Here is a 13,615-nt window from a genome sequence, read left to right as displayed (position 1 = left end):
TCCTCATGTTCGCACCACCTGACCTGCACATGTCGGCAACCGCAAGGGTCGGCTTTGATACCAATTTTTAACGCCCCAGTGTCACCCCTGGTATCCCAACACACCAATACTAGTCTCAAGATTGTCCTCCTGAGAGGAACTTCCTGATCGATCACCCATCCTAAAATTGTTCTCATCCATACGTTTAACTTTGAGGTTTTTTTCAGATGGGCTTCCGAAAAAAAGATGCACCTTATTGATATAGATAGTCTATCAATTTTATTAAACCATAGGCCAACATTGACATGCGGTCCGAGGACTAGCCTAATAGCACTGGACGCCGTATTGGCATTGGTCAACGGTGGCAGCACATCCATTGGTATAGGGAAACGAGCAGGCGCCACATCAACGGAAGGGATTGCAGGAAGGGCAGGAATGCTACCGTCGCGGGCCTGCGCTCTTCATTCGGCGTGCCTCCTCCAGCACCGGTGGCCCTCAGTCTTCAGAAAAATGCATGGCCCTGCCACTGAATTCGCAATAATACATGCATGCTTCTTCATAGGAACAGTACAACACCATCAAATACATCAAACTAGGTCGTCAGTTTTGAAGCTGCAGCAAAGCTAAAAATGTTGAGCTCCATGATAAGCGACAACAACAACAATAGATCGGGACGGCGGCCTCTCATAAGCAAATCAGAACAGCAGCAGCTCATATATCAGATAGCAACAACAAACATCACCAAGAGTAGGACATACATGAACAGGTAAGAAGGTGGAATTTACCGGAGCAGGTCGTAGACGAAGGAGACGTGGGGAGGAGGTGGGCAATGGCACGGCCGCCGCAGGAGGTGGTCAATAACGGTGGCTTGAACTCGGAAAATCGAACCAGCATGTCTGAAACCAGTGGCGGAGTTAGAACAAAAGTTTAGGGTGGGACAAGTGGGATTTTGTTAGAGATTTCCTGTATAAGAGATTGATTGTCTTTGTGAGCTTTATGCATTATATATAAAACATCTATACATGAGACTATATTTTTAAGGTGGGGCATGCCCCACCGTGCCACCCACCTAGCTCCGTCACTGTGTGAAACCCATAAATCAACCACATATCGGTCATTCCTGCGAGACATTCAGTCTCAATGGACCGGATCGGGCCCGATTTTCACTTTTCGAAATCCATTTTCTTGGGGTGGAAAGCAGGGGAAAATGGCCGTCGCCGCTCCCTCCTCGGCGCGCTTTGTTCTGATTTTCGGACGGAGGGAGTACCTACCATGTGGCGCGCTTTGTGATTTGGGAGAGGTTAGTTCGGCGGTTCTATTCTTCCTCCTCTCATCTTCATCTCGTCTGGCAGGAGCGCAACAATAGCAGGCTGCAACGGCGTTGGGTGAGGCGCAGCGGCGGATTAGCCGTAGGGCCAGGGCAGCGCTGGAGGAATGCCAGAGGCGGGTAGATTTTTGTTGTTGGTGGGCGGCGAAAGGAGCCTGCGTTGGGCTTGCCCGCGACGGACTCGTGGGCAGCGATGGGGAGGGAGCGGCGGACAGGGGCGTGGTAGCGGAGCAGCGAAGGGTTGTGGGCGCTTGAGGAGGTGCGGTGGAAGAGCAACGCAGGACAACGCAGGACCATGATGGACTCGTGGGCGACGACGAGGAGGGAGCGGCGACGGCCATTTTCCCCTGCTTTCCACCCCAAGTAAATGGATTTCGAAAAGTGAAAATCAGATCAGGAATGACCGATATGTGGTTGATTGGTGGGTTTCACACAGTGGCGGAGTTAGGTGGATGGCACGGTAGCGCATGTCAAATCACAAAGCGCACCGCATGGTAGGTACTCCCTTCGTCTCATATTAAGTGACTCAAATTTGTTTTATTTATATAAAAAGTCTATAAATACATGTAATAGAACGTCACTGGACAATGAGAAAAGGAAAAAACGAAAGAAAAGGGAAAGCAAGTCGGAATATAAGAACACATGAGATTCAAAAACTTGGGAGAAAGACACTCCCAAACAAACCTCCTTCTTTGCCCATCAGCTCCTTGTCCCCCGACGCCTCCTCCCAAATCCGCCCGCGACACGAATTTCTTCAGATTCCTCTTCTCCAAATCTTCTCCATCTCCCTTCCAAACTTAGCTTCTCGGATTTGATCCCTTCTCTCGGTGCCTTTCATTCCCTCGTTTTGTGTTCTGTTGGCTTCTTGGTGAGTTGGGACATGGGAGTCGCCCAAGAACTCGAGTTCTTGACCCCTTGATCCAAACTGCCCCAATTCCGCGAAGTAGCGCCGAGAGGTCTGATTTTGAGGTCTCTTACAGTGGTATTGACTCCTCAATCGGAGAACCCGCCGGGGGAATTTGGTCCCCTGACCTAAATAAGTCGGAAATTTTATCTCGCGATGGAGCCGGAGGAGCAACAGATGGTGCAGCCACCTGTGTCAGCGTCGGCCCCTGCCGCTGAGCTGAAGGTACCATCGCATCAGCCACCGCCGAAGCCAGCGGCCTCGACGCAGCCTGCGATGCCCGTACCGAGGCCATGGCCAGTGGCCTTCACGCCTATGTGAGCAAATTATTTTGTTTTTGCAATTTGAAATCTACTACTGCGGTTTGTTCAAGTGTTGGTATGGCTCAAACTGAGGCGCTTCAAATTTGATTTGTAGAGTGCAATTTTCATTTATTTTTTCAATGTCGTTTTTATATAGTCAGGAAGGAAAAGAAGTTTAGTTTATGTTTTTTTTTAATGCGGTTAGTGAATTTTTGTTGTTTGAAGATTTTATATGCCCGTGGTAGTGACGGTAATTTGTAATTACCTGTTGTGACAACGCTGCGGTTACTGAATTTGTCATGCACTTTTAGGGTTTGAGTGATTTGTCCAAATCCCATTGTTACAAAAGAGCCATCTCCATTCTCGATTCTTATGGAAAACAAAGTTTCATGATTTTATCTGTTATTTGCGAAAATCACTTTGTTGCTTATAACTAATGAGTTATATATTATTTTTTTTGTCAGAGATAACAAATGCAAGCACAGTACTGAACTTGCAAACAACTACTTTACTAATAATGATCTTTTTTTCTTCAGGAAGCCTATGGTCGAAGTGAAGAGTGGTACTCCACAAAAGAGAAAGAAGCAGTGTAATTGCAAAAACTCGCATTGTTTAAAGCTGTGAGTTTTCTAGGACCTGAGAATTTATTTTGACCATGCCTGTCAAGTATTAGAAATATTCAGTTCGGGTGCAAATGCATACTATTATATTATAATGCCATGCACAGAGGGTTAGCTTTGTATCAGTGGTTAACTAGACTGAGTGCTGCTGTTTGAACAAAAACCTCGTCTAGCTTGTAAGAGATCAAGTCGAGATGAATAGGATTATCAGTTCTAGTAACAAAGAGTTTCTCCATTATCCTTGTCCTCATTTATGGACAAATATTTGCAGCTAACATATCAAATGATTATATGTATAAGCTCTCTATTAACTTTTGCTCCAAAGCGATGTTTGTAGTCATAAGGAAATATGAATCATAAAATACATCAAGCTTCACCAGTAAGATCAATTCATTTCGAAACAATATTCGCAGGTTCAACTTCATGTCCTTACTTTTTCTTCTGTTTGGTCAATTGTATGTTGTAGTCTCAACATTTCCTGCCAAGTTGCCACTTTGGTAGTTTCAAAATTCATATTATATATTCCAAGTTTTTTGTTGATATGGTTATTGACCGATCTTTTCCAATTTGTAAATACAATCATTTATTAATTATTATCAAACAACACCATGTGAATAGAAGGTGCAATCACTAACTTGATATTTGTTTATTAGGTACTGCGAGTGTTTTGCAGCAGGCCTTTACTGTGATGGCTGCAATTGTAAACAATGTGGAAACAGAGTTGAGAATGAAAAGGCTAGGCAGGAGGCTATTAACAATACAAAGCAACGGAATCCAAAGGCCTTTCAACCTAAGATCGAAAATGTTTCGAATACTCTTAGTGTTCGGAAGGTATATTCTTTCCTCTAATAGATTGGTCTAGGTGTATCTGTACAGTTCTGAATAGCTTACACATAGTATATATAAAGTGGAATAATCAAAGTTTGACAAGTATGGAATATTAGCTCTGCATTTCTACTTACATTTGTCTGATATGCCCTACATGATGTAATGATTATATGTTATTCCCTCCGATCCATAATAAGTGTCTCAGACTTAGTACAACTTTGTACTAGCTTTGTACTAAATGTGAGGCACTTATTATGGATTGGAGGGAGTACATGATATGCTTGTGGATACCCCTATAAGCATGCTGCAAGCCTATTAAGTTTGAAGGAATCTTAAAACAGATGTCAAGGACTGTCCGTACTCTGTACTTACAAAACCTATTCAGAATCATCCAGAACTCAAGAAAACACTACTGATATTGATCTGGATAATGAAATGGGCATATTTGCATGGACTTAAATTGATGACTTTTTACAAAATGGCGATCAACAAAGCACATGGCATGCTAATATATAAAGTATTTTTTAAGATCGTTTACTATTTGATCAATGTGCAAAACCAGGATTTCTGAATTATGTGGATATATTTCATGTATAAACTCCCGTGGATTTTTTTCATATAGATCATGCACTTCCAATTCAGCAAGCAGTGTTTGTGATGCAAATAGAAAATTGTCTGGTCTGCCGACTATCAGTCAAGTGCAGCAACTAAATTCTCAAGTTTTATGTGAGAATGTATTTCGTTGTTGTTTAGTTGCTGCACTTGTTTTTGCCTGCCCTATTAAAAGGGCTGCAGAACAAAATTTATTAATGACAGAAAAGAAGTACAAAGAGACTACAGGCCAGTAGAAAGGCTACTATTCTTGGGTTATGACACACTCCAAGAATTATCTTAATGTTTTATCACTCCGTACATCATTATCATTTGAAATCTGGTGCCACTTCCCTGCACCTTTGATCAAATCTCTCTGCCAACGCTTTGTGCTTGTGCGTAGGTGGACTATAGGCATATTTCATGGCGAAAATCAATAATAGGGACATGTTGTCCATCCACTATGCCTTTCGGCTCGATCTTAGGCCCAGTATGTTAACATCTGAACCAAAATCCTTATGTACTGTCCAGCTAGTTAAATAAGCTATATTATGCTTCATCTAAGATTTTTAATGTTGGACCAAATTTTTTATTTGCATTTTTGAATTATATTATTTTAAAATTAAGTTTACTAGCGTTAAATAAATTAAGTTATTTTCATGTGATTCGTTTTTCTGCATTTAATTATCTTAGCTAACCATCAGGATGCTGGAGTCCCTTCATTTCCAAAACATAATAAAGGCTGTCACTGCAAGAAGTCAGGGTGTCTCAAGAAGTACTGTGAATGCTTCCAAGCAAATATCCTTTGCTCCAAAAATTGTAAATGTATGGATTGCAAGAACTTTGAAGGAAGTGAGGAGCTACAGGCTATAATTCAAGGGTATAACGCATCTGATCGAAATAATATTCAGCAAGCAACTAATGTCACTCTGAATGGTCCCATCGGATCCTCCGGGCATAAGTGTTCACCAGCGTGTAGAAGACATCCAGACGATCCCCTTGGTTCAGAGGTAATTTCGACATGAGGTGGTTCTACAATGTTCAACAAGAGCTGGTTACTGATTCTATCCAACTTTGACTATAAATTGCCTCGCTCCTACTTGTTTCTTATGTTCTAGGCTAACCACGTGGATGCTTCACAAGTTGCTTCTTCTACTGGACTTGAAGGCTGTATTGGTAATTATCATAGTAAATCTAAAATGTTCTATAGGTAAGTAAAAAGTGGTCGGATTGGTTCATTAGAGTATTCAATAACCTTTAAAAAAATGATTCATACAAACCCTTAGTTTTCCCAAATCATGTCCTAATTGAAATCATAGCCAAAAAGCAATAGGGGAGAAGCAGGCTAGCACCTCTTGGTAGGGTACTGGTCTCTTGGACTTGAATGGTTGACCAAGTGATCTCCTGAGGCTTTTGCTATCTGAGAAAGCATAAGGACTTAATGTTGAAAATTTCCTCTGGCGTTAGCTGCTCGTGGCTTGTTGTATCTTCCAGTGGTCATAGGCTCCTAGTCACTCAGTTCATGTGAAGATACTATGTGTTGGGGGTTGGGGTTTGTCTTTAGTGGACAAATATATGTTCTTTGTATATAATATTGTCTCCTGGCTGCTTAAACTACATATTTCACTAACAGTTAACAATATCATGCATATATGTAATGTTATAAAAGAATTTTTTTATAACCACATAATTGATAGTTTGTCATGTGGGGGCGCACGTATAGGCGCCGGCCACCTAGGGCAGAGAAGGACCCACTGTCTGGGTCAGCTTAGTTAATTTGAGTAATTAAGAGTTCAGATTGGAGATAGAAAGGTTTCGTCCCGTAGAAGGTTTTCCCTACTATTTCCAATGTGATTAGGAGTCTGATTAGGAGTCCTATTCCAATTCTGTAAGAGTCTAGCTTGTTCTCCAAGTTTGTAAGGACTATTTATAGTCCCCCCTAGTCAATCAATAAAGTAAGCAATCAAAACCTAAACCCTATTTTCCCCTGCGCCCAGGCCTGCCACGGGGCGACGAGGTTACAAGCCTCGTCCTCCCGTAGAGCACCCCTACTTCCTGCGATCTTCCTCTAGTTCCCAAATTCCCCAATCACGTGACAATTTGGTATCAGAGCAGTCGATCTCCGCTGCGCCTGAAGCCATGTCGACCAGCCCCAAACAGCCCGATCCACCCAAAACCCTAGAGGAGCTCATCAACAAGGAGCACGAAGATTTTTTTGAAGGCGTCACTCAGAGCCTTGGCGAAGTCGCCGAGGGCATCGAACTCCTCCGCAATGACGTTACATCGACCCTTGACGCCCTCGACGAAACTTTGCGGAAGATGCAACTGAACTACGATGATCTATCTTAGCAGCAACGGGCGCAAAATTTGGCCATCACTCAGCTGGAACGTGACCGCCATGGTGGTCCCTCCTTTGACGCAGAGGATTCGCCGCGGGCAGCCGCGCATCATGGCACCTTTCGCCGCCCGACCGCGCCGCTTGGGGCAGGAGAAGACCGGCCACCTCGCCTCTACAAGCTCGATTTTCCCACCTACAACGGCACCGGTGACCCTCGACCTTGGTTGACGAGATGCAATCTCTTCTTCATCGGACAGCGGACTCCGGCCACTGACAAGACCTGGCTGGCGTCCTACCATCTCACGGATGTCGCTGCCCTCTGGTATGGCCATCTGGAAGAGAAGATGGGGCGGCCTTCTTGGACAGAATTCGTCGACCTCATCTCCCAGCACTTCGGCCCTCCTACACGCGCCAACCCCTTCGGCGAGCTGATTTCCCTGAGGCGCACTGGCTCGGTGGCTGACTACACCAGGCAGTTCCTACAATTGGTGTCCCGCGTCAAGCGGATCCCGGACGAAGCGGACCGCAACATCTTCACCAAGAATCTCGGCGAGCCTCTCAAAACCCAGGTCGAGATGCTTCGCCCGACCACTCTCGAGGCTGCCATGAACATGGCTGTCTCCTTCGAGCATCTTGCCTCCGTAACTGCGGCAGCAGTCCCCACACGCTCAAACAGGCCGCCGCATCCGTCCAATACTGCCGAGGTTGTCGCTACCGATGCGATCCCAGGAGCAGCACCCGTCTTCAAGAAGCTGAACGCCGCCGAGATGGAGGAACGGCGGGCCAAGGGGCTGTGCTTCAATTGTGATGAGAAATATGTCCGTGGGCATCGCTGCAAGCGCTTATTTTATATCGAGGTCGCCGACGAGGAGGAGGAGGATGAGGAGGACCTCCAAATCTCACTCCTCGCCATCACCGGCATCCGCACCAGTGACACCATGCAACTGGTGGTGTGGGTTGGGGAGCGTGAGCTCCTCGCCCTCATCGACTCGGGCAGCACCCACAACTTCATCAGCGAGGAGTTAGCAGCACACGTTGGCGCCCCGTTCTCTACTGGTCGTCGACTCCGGGTGACCGTCGCCAATGGCGACCACGTCACCTGCGGCGGGCTGCTTCGACACACTGCCATCGCCATCGGTCAAGAGAGCTTTGTGGTGGACCTGTATGCCATCCCATTGGGCGGCTTCGATGTCGTCTTAGGGACTCGCTGGCTCAAGACTCTTGGACCGATCCTATGGGACTTTGAGCGGCTCTACATGTCCTTTTGGCGGACAGATCATCGCGTCGAGTGGTACGGCCTCTCAGCCACGGGCCACCTCCACCATGTCCAAGTCAGCACGGCTCGTGACCTCCTTGACAACCTCCTCGCCAACTTCTCGGACGTTTTCGCCGAGCCCAAGGGGCTGCCGCCGTCCCGCGCCCATGACCACCGCATTCGTTTGGTACCGGGAGCCGCTCCGGTAGCTGTCCGCCCATACTGCTACCCTGCTGCCCAGAAGGACGAGCTCGAGAGGCAATGTGCAGACATGCTGGAACGTGGGCTGATTCGACGCAGCACCTCGGAGTTCTCTTCCCCAGTGCTCGTCCCAAAGAGCGACGGGTCTTGGCGTTTCTGCGTCGACTACCGCGCCCTCAACACCAACATTGTCAAAGACAAGTTTCCCATCCCCGTCGTCGATGAACTACTCGATGAGCTTAAGGGCGCCCGCTTGTTCACCAAGTTGGATTTGCGCTCTGGCTACCACCAAGTGCGCATGTGCCCGGAGGACGTCCACAAGACCGCGTTCCGCACCCATGAAGGCCTCTTTGAGTTTCTCGTCATGGCCTTTGGCCTCACGAACGCTCCGGCAACTTTCCAGGCTTTGATGAACGACGTCCTTCGTCCTTTTTTACGCCAATTCGTGCTGGTGTTTTTTGATGATATTTTGGTGTACAACTCGTCTTGGTCAGACCACATCTGCCACGTCAAGGCTGTCCTGGAGCTCATGCGGCAACACCAGCTCTACCTCAAGCGCTCCAAGTGTGCCTTTGGGGAGGAATCGGTGGCGTACCTCGGCCATGTTATCTCCGCAGATGGCGTCGCCATGGATGGCCAGAAGGTGCTGGCCGTCATCGATTGGGCCACGCCACGGTCCGTTCATGCAGTCCGTGGCTTCCTGGGGTTTCCGGGCTATTACCGCAAGTTCATCCGTGACTTTGGTGTCATTGCGGCGCCCCTCACGGCGTTGTTGAAGGACGGGTTTCTCTGGTCGGAGGAGGCTGAGGGGGCATTCCTTCAGTTGAAGACCGCGCTCACCACGGTGCCCGTGCTGCAGCTTCCCGACTTCACCATCCCGTTCACCGTGGAGTGTGACGCCTCAGGCTCAGGGTTCGGCGCCGTGCTACACCAAGGCGCAGGCCCTACTGCGTATTTCAGCCGGCCGATCGCTCCTCGTCATGCGTCCCTGGCAGCCTACGAGCGTGAGCTCATTGGCCTGGTCCAGGCAGTTCGGCATTGGCGGCCGTACCTATGGGGACGCTCCTTCGTCGTCAAGACAGACCACTACAGCCTCAAGTTCCTCCTCGACCAACGCTTGGTGACCATACCCCAACATCATTGGGTTGGCAAGCTTCTGGGGTTTGAGTTCACCGTCGAGTACAAGCCTGGCCGCCTTAACACGGTGGCTGACGCTCTTTCTCGGCGCGACTTCTCCGACGCTAGTGCATGTGCCATCATGGGTCCCGCCTTCGACCTCTTCGACACTCTTCGCCAAGCAGCCCATACTGACCCTGCTCTTGTCGCCTTGCGTGAGCCGTTGGAGGCCAGCGAGTTAGGGTCCCCTTGGGCCCTCGTGGATGGACTGGTCACCTTTGAGCGCCGCGCTTATGTCCCTCCGTCGTCTCCATTGGTGGCCAGTGTTCTGCTGGCAGGACATGACGAGGGCCATGAAGGCATTCAAAAATCACTTCACCGGCTTCGCAGCGACTTCCACCTTCCGCAGGCCCGCGCTGCTCTACAGGACTACATTTGTGCATGCACAATGTCAGCGCAACAAGACAGAGCAGCTCCATCCGGCTGGCCTACGTCAGCCCTTAGTGGTGCCATCCCGTGTTTGGGAAGATATCTCCATGGACTTCATCGAAGGGCTGCCAAAGGTGGGTGGCAAGAGTGTCATCCTCACCGTCGTCGACCGTTTCGCCAAGTATGCCCACTTTATTCCATTGGTGCATCCCTACACAGCCGAGTCAGTGGCCAAGGCTTTCTTTGTCGACATTGTTCGCCTCCACGGGGTTCCGGCCTCCATCGTCTCGGACCGTGACGTGGTTTTCACTTCTGGATTTTGGAAAGCCCTATTTGCAGCTTCCGCCTCTCGCTTGCATTGAGTTCGGCATTTCACCCTCAATCGGATGGCCAGTCGGAGGCGGTCAATCGGGTCATTGGCATGTATTTGCGCTGCCGGCGACCGTCCTCGGCAGTGGCTTCATTGGCTCCCTTGGGCGGAATATTGCTACAATACTTCCTTCCACACCGCCCTGAAGGACACGCCTATCCGTGTGGTCTATTGCCGACCGTGACAAGTTTTTTATTGACGTTCGTGAGCGTCTTGTCCAGGCTGCCCAGCACTACAAGCACTATTATGATGGCAAGCATCGGTTGCTTTCCTTTGACGTCGGCGAGTGGGCTTGGCTGCGCCTACACCACCGTCCAGCAGCCTTCCTGGGCACCGGAGCAAAGGGCAAGCTGGCACCAAAATTTTATGGTCCATACAAAGTCATTGGGAAGATTGATTCGGTGGCTTATCGCTTGGAGCTGCCGTCTCGTGCTCGTATTCATGATGTCTTCCATGTTGGCCTTTTGAAGAAGTATCATGGGCCTCCGCCTGATGCGCCGCCTGTACCGCCCGCTATGTTTCAAGGACGCGTCCAGCCTACACCAACTAAAGCCTTGCGTGCTCGCCTTGCCCGCAGTGTACAGTAGGTCCTCATCCAGTGGGCAGGACAGCCGGCTTCAGCAGCTTCCTGGGAGGATGGTCCCGCCTTCAAGGAGCGCTACCCAGCTTTTTAGCTCGAGGACGAGCTGTTTCAGAATGGAGGGGGAGATGTCATGTGGGGGCGCACGTATAGACGCCGGCCACCTAGGGTAGAGAAGGACCCACTGTCTGGGTCAGCTTAGTTAATTTGAGTAATTAAGAGTCCAGATTATAGATAGAAAGGTTTCGTCCCGTAGAAGGTTTTCCCTACTATTTCTAATCTGATTACGAGTCTGATTAGGAGTCCTATTCCAATTCTGTAAGAGTCTAGCTTGTTCTCCAAGTTTGTAAGGACTATTTATAGTCCCCCCTAGTCAATCAATAAAGTAAGCAATCAAAACCTAAACCCTATTTTCCCCTGCGCCCAGGCCTGCCACGGGGCGACGAGGTTACAAGCCTCGTCCTCCCGTAGAGCACCCCTACTTCCTGCGATCTTCCTCTAGTTCCCAAATTCCCCAAGCACGTGACATAGTTACGATATGTGTATCTTACAAATATTATTTCTATATGACCAAGCAAAATACTTTTCCTTATGTCAATAAGAATAGCTTGAAAATTGACGTTCCACTCTAAAATGTATGGAAGAATAAATATCACTGCAGTTGAACCTTGATGCCTAATTTTGTCCACTATTTAATCTTTTGATGAAATAGGAATTTTTGTAGGTCTCCGCTAGCACACACTATCCATCCTACGGATGTTAATGATCTAGCCAATCATTTGGTGATTGTATGCAGAAAGGCAACGGAAGCATTCCTGACAATAGCTGGTACAAAGTTATCCTTTTCATTTGACTGGGTTATTTTTGTAGCTTCTAGTAATGAACATGGGAATAGGTGAACTATTCAATTACTCATGCCGGAAAGTTGGGTGTAAAAAAACATCTTTGTGTTTTCTTAGTTTCAAGTATTAAATTTCTTATACATCAACCAGATGGCTCAACTACACTCGTAAATTGGACATGGATGTAGGATTTCATGTATACTAGTTAACATTTTGGGACATAGGAAAATGTAGTAAAGATGGAAGAACTCCATTTTACCCCCCGCCCCCCCCGAACTCATCAGAAAGTTCAAAAATCATCCGGAACTATGAAACCCCCCTGAACTTGAAAACCGCTTTTCCCGACCCCCTCTTTCCACTGAGAAACAGCCAAGGGGGGTTAGGTAGGATGCCCGGTTTTCAAAGTTCAGAGTGGTTTTATACCCAGTTTCATAGTTCAGGGTGTTTTTTTGAACTTCCCAGTGAGTTCTGGGGGATAAAATGGACTTCTAAATGTTGTATAGAAACTTCTGAAATATCATTTATACGAGTTTGTCTAGTTTCAATTTAAAAATTCTGCATGTAGAATAATAGCTTTGCTTCGTCAAGGACATATCTAGCTTGAACCATCATTTTGTTGCAAACCTGAAATACTTTGCTGGTTTGAGCACCAAATGCAGGTAGCAGTGCCACTCCAGATTTATTTTCAGCTAAAGTATTTTCACAATTGCAGATCACAAAGTAGAGATCGATGTAGAGAGGACAAGTTGCACAAAGACGGACCTAAACAATGATAAGATGAAGAATCAGGAAGTTCAGAAAGCTGTTGTTAGACAACCAGACGAGGCGACCTATATTGATCATCGGAATGTTGGTGATCTTGAATCCCCTTGCTCTAACTCCCAAGAGGATTCTAGACCTGCCTCCCCAGGAACACAGGCACTGATGTGTGACGAGCAGGGCACCGCATTTGGAACAGATTACAGAAGTTCATTTCCGATGGCATTGCATGATCAGGACACTTCAGAGCTAAATGGTGTGCAAGAGAAAACAGTTTTGACAGGGTTTCGGGACTACCTCCGGCTAGTTATAACACGTGGAAAGATAAATGGTGAGAGGAATTTGCTGAGATATTTCTAGTCTTCGTAAAGTTGACGACTTGACACTGATTTGACATATCCAGCTTGTTACATCTAGATACACTGCAAGTAAATTCACCCTCTGCCACTGCACGTAGTTTTGAATTTTTCCACTCTAAAATAATTGAGTTATCATATAACAAAATGAGTTAAATTGAGAAAATGTGACTTTTTAGAAGTCAGAATTACACACAAGATCGATAATAATTAACATTTAACAGTCCTACATATCATGATTCCAGTCAGTGAACACTTGTCGACCTATATCGTTGTAGATGTAAAGAAATATTAGCTGACGCAATAATGTGTGCATCCCTTTATGGTTCATTACAATTTTGCTTGGTGGAATGAGCTGCTCCGTATTCCAGTCTTAATGTTTTCTTTTGCTGCCTTCCATGTAACTTGGAACTTGGGTCGCTAATAACTGTGCGGGGATAACAGAAGGTAACATATTATCGGAGTCTGCTATGGAGCTGGAAGATCAAAGACATCAGAGTGTAAGCACCAATTTACTTCCACTAAAAGCTGTGGAAAAACCAAAATCTCCAGATGACTCTGAAAACCCAAAAGCAAGTGAACCATCTTCATCAAATTGTTGATCAGAAAACCATGTTTGACCGTTGAAGTAGATCTACCCACGATTGTAATAACAAAGCCTATTTCTTTTTATGTGTATATATGGAATAGTCCTTGCTGCCATTTCTGGCAACTGGACATGTAGCATCAGCAATTCCTGAGGTGTAAAGTAAGCAACGATTTTCCTGCTGATTATGTAATTAATTTACTCAATAAATAATTATTTTTACTTAGTCTTA

At 46.8% G+C, this 13,615-nt stretch overlaps 1 protein-coding gene across 2 annotated transcripts; it reads left to right on the top strand.

Moving 5' to 3' along the window:
• Nucleotides 1-1,957: 1,957 nt before the first annotated feature.
• On the top strand, nucleotides 1,958-13,615 carry LOC100843440 (protein tesmin/TSO1-like CXC 5). Of its 2 annotated transcripts, none has more exons than XM_014897811.2 (8): nucleotides 1,958-2,527; nucleotides 3,049-3,132; nucleotides 3,786-3,963; nucleotides 5,256-5,561; nucleotides 5,670-5,761; nucleotides 11,565-11,668; nucleotides 12,395-12,772; nucleotides 13,242-13,615. In XM_014897811.2, exons 1-8 carry the CDS (start codon nucleotides 2,367-2,369, stop codon nucleotides 13,397-13,399), a joined length of 1,461 nt encoding a protein of 486 aa, XP_014753297.1. In that variant the 5' UTR covers nucleotides 1,958-2,366; the 3' UTR covers nucleotides 13,400-13,615. The 2 variants fall into 2 exon arrangements, with proteins under 2 accessions (XP_014753297.1, XP_010227668.1); XM_010229366.3 differs by having other exon boundaries at nucleotides 11,553-11,668.

The sequence above is a fragment of the Brachypodium distachyon genome, chromosome 1 (assembly GCF_000005505.3).
Source record: "Brachypodium distachyon strain Bd21 chromosome 1, Brachypodium_distachyon_v3.0, whole genome shotgun sequence".
Taxonomy (NCBI): Eukaryota; Viridiplantae; Streptophyta; class Magnoliopsida; order Poales; family Poaceae; genus Brachypodium; species Brachypodium distachyon.
This window is presented reverse-complemented; position numbering and strand designations above follow the sequence as displayed.